The following is a 21,617-nucleotide window of genomic DNA, read 5'->3' on the forward strand; positions in this document are numbered from 1 at the left end:
TTTAGGAACATGGTACAGTGTTTATTATTCCACTTCATAAGCAGGTAGAAGGGGAGGCAAAAAGTAAAAACAATAAAGAATAGGAGAAAAGGATACTGATCACTTGATAACTTGCTGGATTTCTGAAGATTTTGAAGAGAAATTGATACTTTCAAGGAATTCCAGTCTGGAGACACTGTAGTATAAAGATCTTCATGTCTCTGACCTGCTTCCCTTTTCAGTACGAGACTCTTTAATGATTATCCTCACACAGACAGAAGAACTTAGATGTGCACTGTACAGCAGAGACAACTGATGGACTTATAATTGCACATTTATTATCATTAGATGACTCAGTCAGACCCCTATGGAATAGGAAAATATACAGTATTAACAAAACATCTTGGCATCAAAAGAAAAGACCAGAATTATTAACACTAGGTCTACATAGTAGAACAAATGGAGATGGAGGTAATAGTAAAAGTAGGAATTGAACACTAAGTGGGATTTACTGTATCGAGAGCTTGGGAAAAACAAAAACAAGGGGGCAAGTTCTCTGCCCATAAGGAGCTTACTCTCTAACAGGGGACTCAGACATAAAAACTATTTTAAAATAGGGAAATTGTGATAGACATTTGGACGAACAGTTGAATGGATATGACTGTGTGTTCATGTATCCTCATAGACACACACAAGGGCTGAGAATGGATATCAATAAGTGCAACCATGCTACAAATGAGAAGCAAAGTTGCCAAGTGGAAAAAGCATGGTCCTACAAGTTAGAGGACCCAGGTCCTAATTCCAGCTCCACCACTTGTCTGCTGTGTGATCTTAGGCAAGTCATTTAACTTCTCTGTGCCTCAGTTACCTTATCTTTAAAATCAGGATTAAGACTGTGAGCCCTATGTGGGACAGGGACCCTATGCAACCTGTTTATCTTGTATCTACCCTAGCTTTCAGTTGAATGCCTGGCACATGGTAAGCACTTAACAAATGCCATTTAAAAAAAATAACTGATGGATTTATATGACTTGGGGTCCCGAGAATTAATCAGGGAAGCCTTGTTTTAGGAGTTGGGATTTGAAGAGGGCTTTGAATGTGGGGAAAGCTGTGGTAGGAAAATAGGGGAGAGGTAGGGAAAGTTCCAAGCTTGGAGAATAGCAAAAGTAAAGGAATAGAGGGTCAAAGTCAAGAGCAACGTGCTGTTTGAAGGAATGAAGAGAGTGAGGGTTCAGAGTAATGGGTAAAGTGAACAGTTAATTGGTGGTGAGCCTTGAAGCTGATTGTGAGAAGTTTTTACTTGATGCAGGGTGGCATTTGGAGAAAGGAGAAATGTGGGCCAGGTGACACTTTAGGAAGATGATCTGTACAACAGTGGGTAAAAAAGATTGGATGAGGGAAGAGACAGAAGACAATGAGGCGAAAAAAGGAGACTAATAACAATATTCTAGCTGCAATGTGATATGAGTTTGTACCAGGACTGTCTGTTGGAGGAACTGTAAGACTCAAAGCTCAGTTCTGGATCCCCTCCCCTTCTCCATCTACACCCACTTTCTTGGAGAAGTCATTCATTCTCATAACTTCGACTACTATCTTCATGTAGATGACCCCAAATCTACATTTCCAGCACTGATTGCTCTTCTTCTCTGCAGGCTTATATTTTCTTCTGCCTTCAGGACATCCCTACTTGTTTGTCTTGCTGACACCTCAAACTTAACATATGCTAAACCAAATTCCCCATTTGCCCACACAAACCCTGTCCTCCCCCTGAATTTCTCATCAGTGGCACTACCATCCTCCCTGTCTGACGAGCCCATAACCTTGGCCTTTTCCCTGGCTCCTCTCTCTCATCCAACTCTCTTATTTAATCCATTACTAAATCCTGTCAGTTTGACCTTCACAACATCACTAAATCCATCCTATCCTTTCCATACAAACCGCTACTATAATGATCAAAGAACTTATCCTTTCCTACTTTAACTATCACATCAGCCTCCTCGCTGACCTCCCTGCCTCCTGTCTCTCCCCACTCCAGAGTCCATACTACACTCTGCTGCCTGGATCGTTATTCTGAAAAAACAATTGAGCTTATGTCTCTCCATTCCACCAGGACCTTCAGTGGTTGCCCATCCACTGGCTTGTCAAACAGAAACTCCTTACAGTTGGCTTTAAAGCACTCAATAACTTTGCCCCTTTCTATCTGATCTTCACCTCAATGATTTTCTAGTATAACCCAGTCCATTCACTTTGCTCCTTTAACACCAACGTATTCACTGTACCTCGATCTTGTCTAGCTCGCTACAGACCTCTTGCCCACATCCTGCTTCTGGCCTGGAACATCCTCCCACTTCATATCCGACAGATAATCAGTCTCCCCACCTTCAAATCCTTATTACAATCATATCTCCTCCAAGACAACTTTTTCGACTAAGACTTCATTTCTCCTACTCTCTCTCCCTTTCACATCACCCTTCACTTGGATTTGTACCCTTAATTTTAATGTCTGTCTTCCCATCTGGACTATAAACTCGTTGTTGGCAGAGAATGTGTCTACCAACTCTGTTATACTGTACTATCCCAAGCACTTAGTACAGTTCTCTGCTCGCAGAAAGTGCTCAATAAATATGATTGATTGATCATCGGTTCACATGACCATGATTACCACCACTTTGCAGGTGACTTACAAATCTATCTCTCTAGCCCTGACCTCTCTTCTAGCCTGCAATCCTGCAACCATCTTTCCTCCAAGATATCTCTGCATGGTTGTCCCTCTGGCACCACAACTCAGTATGTCCAAAGTAGGACCACTCATCTTTCCCCCTAAACCCACTCCTCCTCCTAGTTTTCCCATCTCAGGTGATCACTCAACCATTCTCCCTGTTCCAGCAATTCACTCCCTCAGTAGCAACCTCAAATCCTCCTTGTCTTCCAACTTTGAAAACCCTGACAGTTTATTCATTCATTCAATTCATTCAATCGTATTTATTGAGCGCTTACTATGTGCAGAACACTGTACTAAGCGCTTGGAATGTACAATTGGGCAACAGATAGAGACAATCCCTGCCCGATAACGGGCTCATAGTCTAAATGGGGGAGACAGACAGCAAAGCAAAATAGAACAAAACAAAAGAAGTAGTCTGGCCTTGAGGAATAGCCACAGTCAAGGGAGTGGGAGGCAGAAGAAGCCTGTGAGACTGAGAACCAACAGCCAGGGAGATAGGAGGAGTACCAGGAAAGTCAGAGAAGCCAAGGCTAGATAATGTTTCTAGGAGAAGTGAGCAATCTACCATGTTTAAAGCAGCTGAGTGGTCAAGGAGGATTAGGATGATGTAAAGGCAGTTGGATTTGTCAAGAAGGGGGTCATTAGTGATATATGAGAGGGCAGTTTTATGGGGTAAAGGGGACAGGACTCAGATCAAAGGGGATCAAGAAACGAATTGGAGGAGAGAGAGTGAAGGTACCTTAAGAAGTCTATAGGGGAATGGTAGGTGGGAGGTGGGCTTAATTTAGAGGGAGCCTGAGCACTTACTGTGTACAAGCTCTGTATTAAGTGCTTGGGGGGATGCAATACAACAGTACTGGTAGACACATACCTTACCTACAAGGACCTTACAGTCTATAGTGGAGCTCAAGGACCATAGCTGGATAATGATGTTTGAAAAGGCAGCAAATACAAGACTTTAAAATAGAGGATGACAGGATCGATGTAGCAGGAAAAGAGGATTTTTCAGTCGGCAGTAAATTTCGGTAAAGTTGGAGGCCGGAAACAAGAAGGGCAACAGATAAGTGGTCTCAGAAAACCGTGTGTGTCATGACCAGGGCCGTGGAGCCAGAGATATGGACTAAATTGAGGATATGGGATATGGGCCAGAAACTCACAGGTCAAGAGAAAGAGGTGAGCAATCTTGCCAATTCCAGCTGCTCTTATCTCTTGCTCTTGTTAAACCGATCCAGTGAAAGTGATTCATTTTGGATTGTATGGCCATCTGAAATGGAAAAGAATCGTCATCTAACTCTGTGTCCTGGGTAAGGTGGAAAAGTAAAGATGAAGGCCCCATATTCACTCCCATGCTTCCCTTCTACAGAAAATCAGTGCCCACCATGCCCCCTCTCTGAAAAAAAAAAATCTTTCTCCTTTTACTGGGGTGGTCACATCACAGCTGCTACATTTTCTTTCAAGCTATGGAAATCCTATAGAACATCATGAAATTCAAAGCTGCTTTACAGTCAGCTCATCATCATCAAATGCTGTCAAGACCTTTCTGATCCACAGTGAGTCTTTATGCTGTTGAGTCTTCTCCAACCCATAGCCACCTCATGGACCCATCTCTCCCAGGATGCCCCATCTCCATCTGCAATCATTCTGGTAATGGATCTAGAGAGTTTTCTTGGTAAAAATACAGAAATAGTTTATCACTGTCTTCTTCTGCACAGTAAACTTGAGTCTCTGCCCTCGACTATCTCCCATGCTGCTGCTGCCCAGCACAGGTGAGTTTTGACTTGTAGCAGATTACTTTCCACTTGCTAGCCATCGCCTAACCGCCTGCCTCTCCCCCACTTCAGTCCATATTTCACTCTGCTGCCCAGATTGTATTTCTACAGAAATGTTCAGAACACATTACCCCCCTCCTCAAAAATCTCCAGTGGTTGCCTATCAGCCTCCGTATCAAACAAAAACTCCTCACTATTGGCTTTACAGGTGTCCCTCACCATGCCCCTTCTTACCTTACCTCCCTTCTCTCCTTCTACATCTCAGCCCCCACACTTGGCTCCTCTGGTGTTAATTTTTTCACTGTCCCTCAATCTCTCCTGTCTTGACACCAACCCCTGGCCCACGTCCTACCCGTGGCCTGGAATGCTTTCCCTCCTCAAACCCACCAAATTATCACTCTTTCCCTCTTCAAAGTCCTCCTGAAAGCACACTGCCTCCAAGAGGCCTTCCCAGACCAATCCCCCTTCTCCTCAGCTCCCCTTCCTTCCACGTCACTTCAACTCTGTCCCTTTGCTCTTCTCCCATCCCTGCACCGCAGCACTTCTGTATATATGCATATATCTATATTTCTACTTATTTATATTGATGCTTATTTACTTGTTTTGATGTCCGTTCCCCCTCCCTCCCCTGCCTCCATTGTGGGCAGGGATTGTTCCTCTTTATTGCTATACTGTACTTTCCAAGTGCTTAGTACAGTGCTCTGCACACAGTAAGCGCTCAGTAAATACAATTGAATGAATGGATTAAGGAAGGAATGGAATGGGTATGCTGCTGCTCAACTCTCCTTCCCATAGTTAAGACTGGTAGAGTACTGGAAACTCTACAGGTGCAATCCTGAGAGAGTATAGTGACTCTATGGACATATTTTCTAGAGAATGTCCTATCTTCTGCCATATCTGTAGTTGTTCTGGTTTGTATATCCATAGAGTTTTCTTGGTAAGAAAGTATGGAAGTGGTTTACCACTGCCTTCTTCCACTTATAGTCAACTGTATCATATAGTCAACTGTATAGTCAACTCAACTGTATATATTTTCGTTACCCTATTTATTTTGTTAATGAATTGTACATCGCCTTGATTCTATTTAGTTGCCATTGTTTTTAAGAGATGTTCTTCCCCTTGACGCTGTTTAGTGCCATTGTTCTTGTCTGTCCGTCTCCCCCGATTAGACTGTAAGCCCGTCAAACGGCAGGGACTGTCTCTATCTGTTGCCGACTTGTTCATCCCAAGCGCTTAGTACAGTGCTCTGCACATAGTAAGCGCTCAATAAATACTATTGAATTGAATTGAATTGAACTTATAGTCAGTTAGAGGGATCCTTAAACAGAGGTGTGAGGTCTCTCCTACTTAAGCTGACACCGCATTCCACTATGGTCCTCATGCCTTATTGCCTCATAATCAGATTGCAATGTCCTTGGAGATCTGAGGTCCTGTTATTTTATGGCTGGGGCCCGAGGCTGTTAGTCAGTAGTATTGACTAGTCAACAGCATTCACTGAACATCACCCTGGAGTACTGAGTGATGCTCAATTAATGTTACATTAAGTCTCAGTGGGTAGAATCCCAACTGTTTTACAGGGGTGAGTCTAATCCTTAGACTCTGCTGTGATATACATAGGCTAAAATGGTATGAAACTTCAAAGGAAAAGAGAAGGGAAAAGCATTAAAATTGATGTGGTGCCCCCAGGAATAGAAACCCACACTTTACCAGTTCATCCTTGCTGTCTATCTTCAGCAGATCTTTAGACAGTATGGAGCAGTATTTTTTGCAGTTGACCCAGGTGTCCTTTCTAGTGGAGAAGTGGTAACAATTCTTTGTCATGCAGGTCCAGTTTCCTTTTTTGGATTTGACAACAATTTTATAGAAAACAAAAACAAGTCCATGTTCATTTCTATTCCTGCTTGAGGGAGGCCATCTTGGTTCCCAGACCATCCCAAACCCTCCAGTCACCACTGGAAACATCTTTGCTTGTTTCCATTGCAACTTGGGAGACTTGGGTGAGAGCCTACAAAGATGATAATTCAGCTACCTGGACTCTTTGGCTAACTCCCTACAACGTGTTTTTTTTCATCCTAAAGGTCTCTCAATGCCCAAATAGACTAGACCCTAATCTATTGGTTTATCTTTTGCCCCCCTTTCCTTCTTTCTCCCCATTCTGGTAGAATTGTCATTGGGTAATGGTTCAGGATGTGCAGAAGTAGGGAAAATGAGACATAATATCACACAAACCACTACAAAGGATAAGGAAGCTTGGCTGATTAGTTACTTTGGCTTGCTAAATAGCTCACTGACAAAAGACAGAGAAGCCCATGTGTATTGATTGGGAAAGGGCCAAGATAGAATGGGGTGTGGACCACCCCACTGGGTGTAATATAAATTATTGCATATTAGATAAACAGTGCTCACCATCTGAGCTAAATTAAGTAACTGCCACTTCACAGCCCTGAGTGAAGACAAGGCAAAAGCCCCCGTGGCTTCTGTTCTGAGCAGCTGTGGGCCGCTCCCCCTGACTCTCCAGGATTATTTTGGAAATTTCCCCAGCCCTGCCTGAGGAGTCACAACAGAAAGCAAAAGAACTATGTGTGCATGAACTGCAGGAGGCAGGGGATAGAGGGCAGAAGATGGATGGTAGAGGCAGAGACCGAGACCAGATCAAAGCAAACCAAGCCACTTATGTTAACCCGGTACTATGTTATACCGGTAGGGTGAAACACATATGTAAAGCAATAGGGAATAACGCTTTAAGATGGTCACCCAATCTGCTTGTCTTCCTTCCACTGTGAGGTGAGATGGGGAGGAGGATGGGGAGATGAGAGGGCTAAACCAACTCAGCAGGTTTATTTTCTGCAGGAAAATTCTGAATTCCAGGTGTCTAAGATGTAAAGGGGAAGCCTTGTAAGAACAGAAACCAAGGTGATTCATTTCCTCCCTTTGATTTATTTTCTGATTTTATATCAGGAAAGGATGATAAGCCACCTGGAAATGTCCCATGTCCCAGTATAAACCAATGGTCTGCAACTCAAAGAGCTTTAGCTCTGAAGATTCAATATTTACAAGGAGTGGGATTGGGGTGAGGATCTCCAGAAGTGATTAGCAGTAACCATGCTCTCCACCCCTTTAAAACCATAACAGGTGACCTAGAGGAAAGAACATGAAACTGAGAGACAGACAGACCCGAGCTCTAACCTGGGCTCTACCATTTGCTTGCTACGTGACCTTTGGCACCTCACTTAACTAGTCTGTGACTCTTCTCATCTCTAAAACAGAGATTAATTATCTCTTCTCTCTCCCTCACAGACTGTGATTCACATGTGAGACAGGGACTGTGTTTGATTGCATTTCATCTACCCCAGTGTTTCACACAGTTCTTGGTGCACAGTAAGTGCTCAACAAAAACTTTACTATTATTATTCTCAATTTTATTATTATTACTATACCTTTTATATCCCAGGCCTTAGCACAGCTTTCAAGCTGACTTTGGAGATTTTCTTTTTCTCGGACCATGTTTTCCAGATTTTCCTGCTGCTTTTGAGCTGAAAAAATAACTTGATTCCAAAAATGCTGACAAACATTAAGCAACGATTTTCTTTTTATATCTTGTTCCCTTTTCTTTTCTCATGAGGGTAAAGTAAAATTACCTACCTAGAGCCAGAGGAATGATACAGCCAAAGAAATATTTTAGCCAATGGAATGTTCAAAGGTAACAAGGGGAAATGATATTTGAAAAAAATGAAAAAATTAACTTACATGCACAATTGCTCCTTATTACAGGGTCACTGGTATTTGTACCAGTCGAATCCCAAATGGTGGGAGGTTTGAAATTGATACATTTTAAAGATTAGGTCTTGGGTGATCCTTATTCTGCATTACCTGTTCATTGTATAGAACTGGCTTCCAGAGAGGATTGAAAGTATAAATGGGACATTAGCTTGCAAGCTCCCCTAGGCCTGAGATTTTGAGTTTTTTTCCAAGACTGTAAACTCACTGTGGGCAGGGAACATGTTTCCCAACTCTGTTATATTGTACTCTCCTAAGGACTTAATACAATGCTTTGCACACGGTAAGCACTCAATAAATACCATTGATTGATTGATCTATTCTATTCTCTCAAGTTCTTACTAGAGTATTCTCCTCCCAATAGGTGATCAAAAATACTGATGAGGATGATGATGATAATGATTTTTTATTGTTGCACAAATGCCCAACCCAAGTCCAAGGTGGAATAGGCCCTGAACATACCCCCGAGGTCTCAGTCCACCTTGGAGCTCAGGTAAATGCTCACAAATGGGTAATGGCCAATGGGATGTCAATATGTGGGGAAGTGATACTAGGAGATTCTTCTCTGACAATACTTACATTTTAACACAAAGAACACAACTGCTCCCAGGAGAATCAAACTTAGGATTCCAAGAACAGCGGCAGCAAGATGCCAGGAAGTCAGGCATCCTAACCAAAGGAAGAAGAGGATACAGATAGGTTCAGAAGAGAAAAATCACCCAGGTTTCCTAACTCAGAGACCCACAAATTAGAAATTAGGAAAAAAAATCACTATAGATTTGTGCAAATTACTTAGACTGTGAGCCCCATGTGGGACAGGGACTGTTTCCAATTTGATAAACTTGTATTTACCCCTGTGTTTAGAACAGTACTTGATACATAGTATTAAGAAATACCAGAAATCAATACATAAAATCAAATAATACATATACATACACTCTCTAATGTATTACATATATCTAATATTTTTGTGCATCATCATTTGTATTTCCTTTCTCATTCACAGTTATCAGTTCAATGACCTTATAAATTACCATACTCTCAAGAGGTTTAGTTGTTTTTCAGACAAATTTTTACAAAACCAGTTCATCTGTAGCAATGTGCAATGTTTAGAGGATTTGGTGGCAACATATTTCAAAAACAATAATAGTCGTGCTATTTGTTAAGTGCTTACTACATGCCAAGAACTGTACCAACCACAGTTGAATCAATGTATCAGTTAACTAATAAATCGTATTTACTGAGTGCTTACCGTGTGCAGAGTACTGCACTAAGCACTTGGGATATAACAGAGTTGGTAGACATGTTTCCTGCCCACAACATACTTACTGTTTAAAGGGGGAGACATATAAATATATAAAAATAATTACACATATGTATGTAAGTGCCATGGGGCCGAGGTAGGGATGAATAAGGGTGAAAATCCAAATGCAAGGGTGACCTTGAAGTGAGTGGGAAAAGCATAAATGTGGTTTTAATCAGAGAAGGCCTCTTGGTGAAGATGTGTCTTTAGTAAGGTTTTGAACGTGAGGAGAGTGATCATCTGTCAGATTTGAAGAAGGAGAGCATTCCAGGCCAGAGGCAGGAGATGGTTGAGAGGTTGATGGAGAGATAGACGCAGCGTGGCTTAGTGAAAAGAGCACAGGTTTGGGAATCAGAAGTCATGGTTTCTAGACCCAGTTCCACCACTTGTCAGCTATGTGACTTTGGATAAGTCACTTAACTTCTCTGTGCCTCAGTTACCTCATCTGTAAAATGGGAATTAAGACAGCAAGCTCCACATGGGACAACCTGATTACCTTGAATCTACCTCAGAGCTTAGAACAGTGCTTGGCACATAGTAAGCACTTAACAAATGTCACCATTATTGTTATTATTATAGAAGAGGTTGAGGTCAGGGAGTGGGTTGGCATTAGAGGAGTGAAGTGTGGGGGCTGGGTTGTATTAGGAAAGCAGCAAGGTAAGGTAGGAAGGGCAGAGTGATTTTACTTATTAAAAGTCTACGATAAGGAATTTCTGTTTGATGTAGTAGTTGATGGGCAACCACTGCAAGGTTTTGATGAGTAGGAAAACTTGCATTGAGTGGTTTTGTAGAAAGTTGATCCAGGCAGCAGAGCGAAGTATAGAACAGAGGGGGGAGAAACAGGAGGATGGTAGGTTAGCCAAGAGGCTGATGCAGTAGTAATCTCGTTGTAGGCAGAAAATATGTCTGGTTATTATTGTATTATTTTCTCCCAAGTGCTTAGCACAGTGCTTTGCACCCAGTAAGTGCTCAATAAATATGTCTGAATGAATGAATGAATGAAATAAGGTGGGGTAGGACAAGTCCTTGGATTAATGTGGTAGCGGTCTGGATGGAGAGGGAAGGGAGGATTTTTGCAGTGTTGTTAAAGTTGACCCAACAGGATGTTGTGACAGATTGAAAATGTGGATTGAAGGAGAGAGATGAATAGAGGATAATGCCAAGGTTATGAGATGGGATAGATGTTGGTGCTGCCTACAGTGATGGGAAGGTCAGGGACAAGACAGGGTTTGGGTGGGAAGATAAGGAACTCTGTTTTGGATATGTTTAGTTTGAGTCGGGAGGACATGCAAATAGAGATGACCTGAAGGCAGGAGGAAATGAAAGGCTGCAGCGAAGGAGAGAGATCATGGCTGGAGATGTAGATGTGAGAATCATCCACCTAGATGTGGCAGTTGAAGCCATGGGAGAGAATGGGTTCTCCAAGGGAGGGAGTATGGATGGAAAATAGAAGGGGACCCAGAACTGAGCCCTGAAGGACTCTCACATTTAAGGGATGGGAGGCAGAAGAGGAGCCTATGAAAGAGATCCAGAATGAGCAGCCAGAGAGGTAGGAGGAGAATCTGGAGTGGACAGTGTTAGTTAACCCAAGGTTGGATAATGCTTCCAGGTCAAAAACGGTGGTCAACAGTGTCTCCGACAGCTGAGAAGTCGAAGAGGATTAAGATGGAGTAGATGCCATACTTTACCAGTCTCTGCTACAAGAGGGAGAGTCAAGAAGAGGCATACCCATTACATTCCTAGCTTGGGCAGTGGCTGGCAAAGTGGAAAACAATCTTCCACAAGCCAAATCTCACCCATGTTGGGCAGCAGCAGCACGGGAGAGAGTCAAGAGTTAGAGACTCAAGTTTACAGCGAGGAAGAAGGCAATGGTAAGCCACTTTTGTCTTTTTACTATATGGATACAGTACAGAACGATTGCAGGTGAAGGTGGGGTGTTCTGGGATAAATGTGTCCATGGATTCTCTATGGGTCGGAAACGACTTGACAGCATAACACAAGATGTCCTTGGACTGGTCAAGAAGGAGATCATTTGTGATCTTTGAGAGAGCAGTTTCTGTGGGCTGAAGGGGGTGGAAACTAGATTGGAGGAGGTCAAGGAAATGGAGGTGAGGAAGTGGAGACAGCAGGAATAGACAATCTGATGGAGGAGTTTCAAGAGGAACGGAAGGAGGGAGATGGGGCAGAACCTAGAGGGAGCTCTGGGTCAAAGGAGGGGTTTTTTTAGGATAGGGAAGACATGAAGATGTTTGAAACCTGTGAGAAAAAAGCCAATGGAGAGTGAGCAGTTAAAAATGACTGTCAGGAAGGGAAGAAGGGAGGGAATAAGCTCTCTGATAAGGCGTGAAGGGATGAGGTCAGTGGCACAGGTGGAGGGAATGAATATTAAGAGTATGTAGATCTCTTGAAATATTGCTGGGAAAGATGGGAGAGATGAAAAATGGGCAGGAGGAGGGAGGTACTGGAGAGCAGCAAGGGAAATTTTAGGGAGATCACACCTGATAGTCTCAATTTTCTCATTAAAGTAGGTGGTCAGATCATTACAGACAAGAGATGGGGGAGGCGAGAGTTTAGGGGTTTGAGGAGGGTGTTACACATCTGAAACAACTGGTGAGGGCAATAAGCATGGGGTCAATAAGGATGGAGAAGTGACGTTGCTAGGTAGAAGAGAATGCAAAGATGAACTTGAGGTAGGCTAGTTTCTGCTAGTAGGGCTCTGTGGCTTGCGCATAGGAGTAAAGGAAGTTGACTAGGGAGGTGATCCAGGACTGTAGGTTAGTGGTACAAGATCAGAGAAGGGATAGGGGAATGAGTGAGTTGTGTTAGGTAGAGTAGCTACAAAACAATTAAATCAAATTCCTTGGCCACATGGGGTTCAGTGTCTAAAGGGAAGGACAGATGAGGAAATTGTAGCACAGAAGTTACGTGATTTGCACAAAATCACACAGCTGGTAGGTCACAGAGCCAGCATTACAACCCACATCTTCTGACTACCAGGCTAGTGGGCTCTTCACTAGTCCATGATGTTCACACCACTTCGAAAGATATTCAACTGTTGGATTTTAGAAGGATTTATACAAAGTCTTTAAAATGAAAGAAGAAATTGATGATTTAGAGGAATAGAAAACCAACTAAAAAGTAACAGACAAGTGGTAGAACAAACTGGATCGTTCTCTGGATAAAGAAATGTAAATAGCGGAATTTCCCATGGATGAATGAGAGGACTGGTTTGAGTTCCCATTTTCTGTAATGATATGGAAGAAAGGGAGGCAGGATGTGGGAGACAGTGAGTTCTCCTGGATGTTGAACAGATGAGGTAGAGCTCCAAGAAAATCCCATGCAGTTGAGAGATCGGGCAGAAAAATGATGAGATTTGAGACATCATTCAGTATTCACAAAAGTTCCTTTGGACATCCTGGAGTCTTCCTTGCCTGTTTCTACAAATAATAAGCCCAGTGTAATGCAGCCATCAGAAAGGCCAACAGAAATTCACCAAAGTTTGGAAATTAATCAATCAGTGGCATTTATTGAGAGCTTACCATGTGCAGAACAATGTACTAAGTTGCAGGAGACAGTACAGTATAATAGAGTTGGTAGAGGAGAAGCAGCGTAGCTCAGTGGAAAGAGCATGGGCTTTGGAGTCAGGGCTCATGAGTTCGAATCCCAGCTCTGCCACTTGTCGGCTGTGTGACTGTGGGCAAGTCACTTAACTTCTCTGTGCCTCAGTTCCCTCATCTGTAAAATGGGGATTAAGACTGTGAGCCCCATGTGGGACAACCTGATTCCCCGATGTCTACCCCAGCGCTTAGAACAGTGCTCGGCACATAGTAAGCGCTTAACAAATACCAACATTATTATTATTATTATTAATCCCTTGTCCACAGGGAATTTACAGACTAGAGGTGGAGACAGACAATAAAATAAATTGCAGAAAGGGGAAATGGGAGAGTAAAGGGGTATGTACATATGTCAGTTTTGCCCCTATACAAACCACAGTATGTCTGCATTGGAACACTGTGACCTTTACTGGTCCTTACATATTAAGAAAAACAGAGTTAGAGAAGTAGCTTAAGTAGTTGTAGTTATATCACACTCTCCCAAGTGCTTAGCACAGTGTTTTCAATTGACTGACTGATAGTAATAGTAAAAATATAGTATTTGTTAAGCACTTACTATGTGCTAAGCTCTGTACTAAATGCCGGGGCGGATCCAAGCAAATCATGTTGTCCCCGTCCCACGTGGAGCTGACACTCTCAATCCCCATTTTATAGATGGCATAGCTGAGGCACAGAGAAGTAAAGTGACTTGCTCAAGGTCACACAGCAGACATGTGGCAGAGCCAGGATCAGAACCCTTGATCTTCTGACTCCCAGTGCCCGTGCTCTATCCACTATCCATGCTACTGCTCACTGTGTGAGGTACACTGTACTAAGTGCCAGGAATGAAAACACAGGTGGAAATGAGACACGGTCCCTGGCCCTCAAGGAGCTCACAATCTAAGAAGGTAGTAGAGAAGGGCAACCAAGATGATCAGTGGGTTGGAGCAGATTCATTAGGAGATTGAACTGAAAAGATCAGACCTCCAGTCTGGAAAGACTAAGGATGGGAGGGGAATAATTAGAGAAGCAGCAGTGTGGCTTAGTGGATAGAGCACGGGCTCGGGAGTCAGAGGTCGTGGGTTCTAATCCTGGCTCTGCCACTTGTCAGCTGTGTGACTTTGGGAAAGTCACTTCACTTCTCTGTGGCTCAGTTACCGCATCTGTAAAATGGGGATTAAAACTGTGAGCCTCACATGGGACAACTTTCTTACCTTGTATCTACCCCAGCGCTTAGTGCACATAGGAGGCGCTTAACAAATTCTGTCATTATTATTATAATAATTAAAGTTTAAAAATCATAAAATATTTGAATAGGATCAACACAGTTGATGTTCACAACTTTTCCTTCCACCAGGATAGGGGGACAGGCATCGCAGCTGGAAGGTGGTCAATCAGAAATAAAGGTAAGGAAAAGCTTTATTTTTCCTCAGGGCCAGCTATGTGACTTTGGGAAAGTCACTTAACTTCTCCGTGCCTCAGTTACCGCATCTGTAAAATGGGGATGAAGACCGTGAGCCCCACGTGGGACAAGCTGATTACCTTGTGTCAATCCCAGCGCTTAGTACTTTGCACATAGTAAGTGCTTAACAAATACAAAAAAAACAAACAACACAAAGTTGTGTGGGGTGAAACGATCAATAGATCCAAGAGAGGGTTGGAGAGAACCATGGGTGAGGGACATTATACCCTTACGCTGAGCTTCATACCCTTCAAGCCCTTGATAGTCACCCCACCCTCAGCCCCACAGGACTTATTCATCATTATTTTAACATCTGTCTCCCTCTCTAGACTGAAAACTTTCTGCGGGTAGGGACTGTGCTCTCTAACTCTGTTGTACTGTACTCTCCAAAGCACATTAAACTATCAGCAGTCAATAAACACCATTGATTGATAGATCGATTATGAGGAGGTGACAGTATAGCGATTTTAGGAAACTTGAGCCCCGTGGAGTTCCAAGAGAGTTTGGTAGAAGAAAGCAGTGAGTATTTAACAGCAGTTAACCAACCAAGAGATTTTATGCTAAGGAAGGTAATTATCACTTGACTCCTTCGAGACTCCTTTGTGCTATTCTCAGAGAGATTTTTGAACTGGGTGGGCCAGTAATCCAGTAATGACATTTCCTGTGTTCTTGTTCCGCAACTCTTCTAATTCATTTGAATATTTTGTCGATCAGATTTCTTGCCGATAGGTGTTTATAAAACAAAATCCAAATATGGAGTTCTGTATGTTTAAAGTTATCTGGTGGCTATTTTAAAAATTAGTTTAATGGATTATAAAAACCAAGGCTCCAAGAAAGTACATTGTCTCATAAGAGAGAATTAGTGAGGTTGGGGAAATAGACTGACTTTTGGTCATTCAATCTGTATTGTAACTACTCCAGCACTTAACACAGTGCTTGTCACATTGCAGGTGCTTAACAAATATCACAATTAAATTATCACTATTATTATTATTAGACTCAGGAAAGAATGCAATAGCCCAGGTGTCTGGGCCAAACTTACCTCTTCTTTGAGAAGCTTTAGGTCTGTGTTGTTCCTGACGATTGGAGGAAGAATTATGTTTCTCTAGGGAGTTTGTCCTCTGCAACTGATGCTTTTCTGGGGAATTATAAAAGGGTGATATTCTGTTTTGATTGAAAACTCTGTCATACCAAAGACTCTCCCAGTTACTTTAGACAGAGAAATAGAAAACTGAATAAAAAAGGATAGTATGTCTTTTGCAATGCTGACAGACAACAGAGAATCAAGTTGTGAATCGAACTGAAAGTTAACAAGAGCACTGGGGTATCCAACCTTCTCTAGGATATCCACAGAAAGGATATCCAGCCACTCAAGTGGCTACACAAGCACCAGGAGCAGCAGACATTTTCAACATCAAATAGCAACAGAATCACCCCCCAATGATGTCATGGAATCCAGTCCATTAAACTCACACTGGGGAAATACCGCTAAACATGATTGCCTGTCCCTAGGATTGCCACATAATCTCCAATTCTCAACAAGCTATGTGACCACGTATGTGTGGTGGAGTGGAGTTTCAACTCTTTGTCATTTGCAAAAAACTGTCTTTTCAAGACAGCGTGGCATTTTGATTTGCATTTCAGCAACTGAGTTCAGAATCTGAGGACTTCCTCATTTCCTTCGTTCCTCTTTCCCCAAAGCCCTCGACTTTGCTCCCTTATCTCCTCTTTCTTTACATCCCTTCATCCCGCATAACTGGTGGGGGAAATTGAGGGTCTGAAGAAGATGACAGATGACTCAATTTGCCTCGGGACTATGACTATTTTAATCAGGCCCTAGACCCATAGAAAATTCTAGAGGCAGGGCCAGAAACCAACCCAGGAGAGCTCAGTAGGCTTCCCTCTGAGGACAACATCCCTGCCCCAACTAGGACCTTTATCTTGGGTGTCAGCAGGAGTCTCTGAATATAACAAATTACTTGGTCTAGATGTAGTCCCGGCTCCACCACTTTTTTGCTGTGTGACTTGGGGCAAGTCACTTGACTTCTCAGTTTACCTCATCTGTAAAATGGGGATTAACACTGTGAGTTCCATATGGGACAGGGACTGCGTCCAACCTGATTAACTTGTAACTACCCCGGCGCATAGACCGGTGCTTGACACCTAGTAAGGACTTTACAAATACCATCATCATCTTTATTATTATTAATGAATGCGAAGGCAGATTAATCAAGCTCTCTCATAAAACTTCCCAAGGGTTCCTAAAGTCAACACTTTTTCAGTCTCCTCTTCCCTCTTTAAGGAACAAATGGCAGACAATCTCAGCAGAAGGAAAAACATTGACTGCAAGGGGCGATTGAACTATTGAAACTGAAAATCCATAATTAATCAATGGTATTTATTGAGGACTTGCTGTGCGTAACACACTTTATTAAGCACTTAGAAGACTTCAATACAAAGAGTTGAGCGACACAAAATGAAACCTTGCCAGGTATTCAAACCCTCTAGGGGTTTGGAGAATAGAATTCATAAACTCAGCCAGTTTGAGCTGTGGAGGGTTCAGTCTATAAATTCATTATGGGAAACCAGTGATCCAAATATCTTAGACCCAAACCGCCCCCCCAATGACACACATCCTTCCTGCTAATGTCCAGGCTTCACAATTCACCCTCATCACCGAAATAAAATCTTCTTTCTGTCAACTTGGAGTCCCTCCATTCCAACCAACACAAGCTAGTCTTTCCAACACCCCATCGCTAGCACTGACAGTGGTGAGCATTAGCTGGTGTTACCTGAGTTCATGTCCAGGGTCTCTTCTGGTTGAGGATGCTGATCAGGAAGAGAGCTGGGAGGGGGCTGTCTTTCCTGGTACATAATCTTGGGGAGCGAGACCTGCTGATTTCTGCTTCTCACACAGCTATTCCCAGAGGGGCTGCCTGAAGAGACAAAGAGACTTTTCACTGAGCGGCTGCCCGAAGATATAAAGAGACTTCTGAAGACTGATGTTTTGGCCAACCCAGTACAGGAAGTCTCCTCTCAGCTCAGTGTCTAATATGATCTCACACCTGCTTAGAGGAAATGAGTGTCAGCAGTTGGGAGGTTAAGTAAGGCAGATCTTGGGAATTTGACCAGCGCGAGGTTGCAGGTTCCTCCACTCCATTCCAGGAAAAATAATTAATCACACCAAAGGAGTTGCTGCATCTACGTGAGTAGACAAATTTTCAGAAGAATTTCCGCACACTTCTAGGGCTATCCATATAGGAGTGCTGGGCCCCGGGGAAGTCACTCCATGTGGAATCCTGCCTCTGCGGATTTCTACGAAGCAGCATCCACAGATTTGCCCCAGCTTTCAATCAATCAATTGTATTTATTGAGCACTTACTATGTAATAAATACTTTGGAGACTATAATATAACAGAGTTGGTGATTATCTTAGACACTGGGGTGACCACTGGACCTTGGGTCTGGGAGTCAGAGGATCTGAGTTTTAATCCTGACTCAGACACCTGCCTACTAGTGACCTTGGGCAAGTCACTTAACTTCTGTGTGCCTCAGTTACCTCACCTGCAAAATGGGGCTTAAAGTCCTTCCTACTTAGACTGTGAGCCCTATGAGGAATAAGGACTGGATCAGACATGATTACCTGGGATCTATCCCATCACTTAATGTAGAGCTTGGCACACAGTAAGCACTTAACAAATACCACAGTTACCATATAATTATTACTACGGATGGAACTCAGATATACAGGAGGCTCTTTAGCTGACTGGGAAAAAACAGACTTAAGCTATGCTGTGTGCCTGATGAAATGCAATGTAATGTTGTCATTGGAAGTTTTGTGAAAATCTCTGCACTCGTCCACTCCTTGAGGAATATCCACCCTCATAGAGATGTCCCTCATTCTCACCCTGATTTTGCCTGGGGAAGCATTGTTCCAACCCCAATCTGAGCTTCCAAAGCATCCCAGCCGTGGGGCAAAACAAACATTAGCAAAGCAGGTGGCTCTACTTCTTTATCCTAGCTCTTTCCCAACTCTACGACTCACCTCGAACTGTTTGACCAGGAAGAGTTCAAGCTTCTTCCCCTTCTCAGGCCTGACTTCCCTCCCTGCAGCCTGCTTGGGTGACCTAACAAAGGGCCCCGGGTCCTCATAGGTTGGCAGCAGGATGAAGAAGGAGGAGTCCGAGGTAGCCGGACTCCTTGTGGGAACTGTCAATCATGCAGTGACTCAGGGTATTCAGGAGGCAGGAGGAAGAAGCAATCAATCAGTGATATTTACTGAGTCCCTACTGAGTGCACAGTAAATAAAAAAATAATAATTTTTTTTTACTATGTGCTAGACACTGTACTAAGTGCTGGGGTGGATACAAGCAAATCTTGTTGGACCCAATCCATGTCCTACATGGGGCTCACGGTCTCAATCGCCATTTTACAGATGAGGTAGCTGAGGCCCAGAGAAGCGAAGTGATGCTCCCGAGGTCTCGCAGCAAACAAGCGGCAAAACGGGGATTAGAACCCATGATCTCCTCACTCCCAGGCCCGTGCTCTAGCCGCTATGCCATGCTGCTTCTCCTAAATGTTTGGGAGACTCTGATAGAGCAAGCAGACGTGACCCCTGTCCTCAAAGAGCTTACTGTCTAGTGGAGAGAAAACTGAGGTTCAGAGAGGTTAAGTGACTTCCCCACAGTCACACAGCCAACGGGTGGCAGAGCACAGACTGAGCCCTGACCGGTCCCTTTCAGGATACTAGCAATCTCCCAGTGATGTTGCCCTGTCTGAACTGTGCCATTCATTTAGCCGCTGAAGAGAGTTAGAGCTATTCCTCCTTATTTTATGGTGTTGCTTCTGTGGGAAAGTAAGGTTTTCCCTATTTCAATCCTTGATCGCTTGTTTCATCAGGCACAAGCACAGGAGATTCATGAGAAAAGACACTTGGGAGAGTTAGTATCTTTACCGTAGTTTAATTTTGCTCAGATAGTTCACTTGCATCTTTAAAAAAAAATACCCACAAAACCCAAGGAACCTCACATCTCTGAACAATTGAGGCTGGGGAGGGGGAAGGGGGTCGGTTAACATATACACTTCCCAGGGCTTTTACTGGGTGCTCTAGCTAAATGAAGCAAGTCACTGCCATCAGCAGTTTGACCTGGAATAGAAGAGGTTATACCTAACCACATCAAGTTTAGTACCATGTTCCTTCCTACACACTGTCTCACACACACCCCTCCTCCCTCCCCCACCAGCATATACACATCTATTGGGTCTTTAACATCAAAGTCTAATCAAAAAGTTATATTGACCCACAATCAATTGGTAAACAGGAACCTTGAAAGTATCTGCTGTTTTTTGTTGCAAAGCCGCCTTGACATTACTTTATTCACAAACTGGGCCATGGAAGGGGGACTGAAGCTCTATGGCCTTTTAGTCCTGGGGTTTCAACTGTCCAGCCATAAGTGAGCAGATGGTTTTATTCATTCATTCATTCAATAGTATTTATTGAGCGCTTACTATGTTCAGAGCACTGTACTAAGCGCTTGGGATGAACAAATCGGCAACAGATAGAGACAGTCCCTGCCGTTTGACGGGCTTACAGTCTAATCGGGGGAGACGGACAGACAAGAACAATGGCACTAAACAGCGTCAAGGGGAAGAACATCTCGTAAAAACAATGGCAACTAAATAGAATAAAGGCGATGTACAATTCATTAACAAAATAAATAGGGTAACGAAAATATATACAGTCGAGCGGACAAGTACAGTGCTGTGGGGATGGGAAGGGAGAGGTGGAGGAGCAGAGGGAAAAGGGGAAAATGAGGCTTAAGCTGCGGAGAGGTAAAGGGGGGATGGCAGAGGGAGTAGAGGGGGAAGAGGAGCTCAGTCTGGGAACGCCTCTTGGAGGAGGTGATTTTTAAGTAAGGTTTTGAAGAGGGAAAGAGAATCAGTTTGGCGGAGGTGAGGAGGGAGGGCGTTCCAGGACCGCGGGAGGACGTGACCCAGGGGTCGACGGCGGGATAGGAGAGACCGAGGGACGGTGAGGAGGTGGGCGGCAGAGGAGCGGAGCGTGCGGGGTGGGCGGTAGAAAGAGAGAAGGGAGGAGAGGTAGGAAGGGGCAAGGTGATGGAGAGCCTTGAAGCCTAGAGTGAGGAGTTTTTGTTTGGAGCGGAGGTCGATAGGCAACCACTGGAGTTGTTTAAGAAGGGGAGTGACATGTCCAGATCGTTTCTGCGGGAAGATGAGCCGGGCAGCGGAGTGAAGAATAGACCGGAGCGGGGCGAGAGAGGAGGAAGGGAGGTCAGAGAGAAGGCTGACACGGTAGTCTAGCCGGGATATAACGAGAGCCCGTAATAGTAAGGTAGCCGTTGGGGTGGAGAGGAAAGGGCGGATCTTGGCGATATTGTAGAGGTGAAACCGGCAGGTCTTGGTGACGGATAGGATGTGTGGGGTGAACGAGAGGGACGAGTCAAGGATGACGCCGAGATTGCGGGCCTGCGGGACGGGAAGGATGGTCGTGCCATCCACGGTGATAGAGAAGTCTGGGAGCGGACCGGGTTTGGGAGGGAAGATGAGGAGCTCAGTCTTGCTCATGTTGAGTTTTAGGTGGCGGGCCGACATCCAGGTGAAGACGTCCTGGAGGCAGGAGGAGATGCGAGCCTGAAGGGAGGGGGAGAGGACAGGGGCGGAGATGTAGATCTGCGTGTCATCTGCGTAGAGATGGTAGTCAAAGCCGTGAGAGCGGATGAGTTCACCGAGGGAGTGAGTGTAAATGGAGAACAGAAGAGGGCCAAGAACTGACCCTTGAGGAACTCCAACAGTTAAAGGATGGGAGGGGGAGGAGGCTCCAGCGTAGGAGACCGAGAATGATCGGCCAGAGAGGTAAGAGGAGAACCAGGAGAGGACAGAGTCCGTGAAGCCAAGGTGAGTTAAGGTATGGAGGAGGAGGGGATGGTCGACAGTGTCAAAGGCAGCAGAGAGGTCAAGGAGGATCAGAATGGAGTAGGAGCCATTGGAT

At 44.0% G+C, this 21,617-nt stretch overlaps 1 protein-coding gene across 1 annotated transcript; it reads right to left on the reverse strand.

Moving 5' to 3' along the window:
* On the reverse strand, positions 1–17,558 carry LOC114817955 (natural killer cells antigen CD94-like). The gene is made up of 7 exons (XM_029082672.2): positions 17,401–17,558; positions 15,651–15,746; positions 8,827–8,916; positions 7,908–8,003; positions 6,178–6,305; positions 3,859–3,965; positions 1–344 (listed from the first exon to the last, which is right to left on the reverse strand). The coding sequence occupies exons 1-7, from the start codon at positions 17,480–17,482 to the stop codon at positions 233–235; spliced, it is 711 nt and encodes a 236-aa protein (XP_028938505.2). The 5' UTR covers positions 17,483–17,558; the 3' UTR covers positions 1–232.
* Between the last annotated feature and the right edge of the window lie 4,059 nt (positions 17,559–21,617).

The sequence above is a fragment of the Ornithorhynchus anatinus genome, chromosome 17, assembly GCF_004115215.2.
Source record: "Ornithorhynchus anatinus isolate Pmale09 chromosome 17, mOrnAna1.pri.v4, whole genome shotgun sequence".
NCBI lineage: Eukaryota > Metazoa > Chordata > Mammalia > Monotremata > Ornithorhynchidae > Ornithorhynchus > Ornithorhynchus anatinus.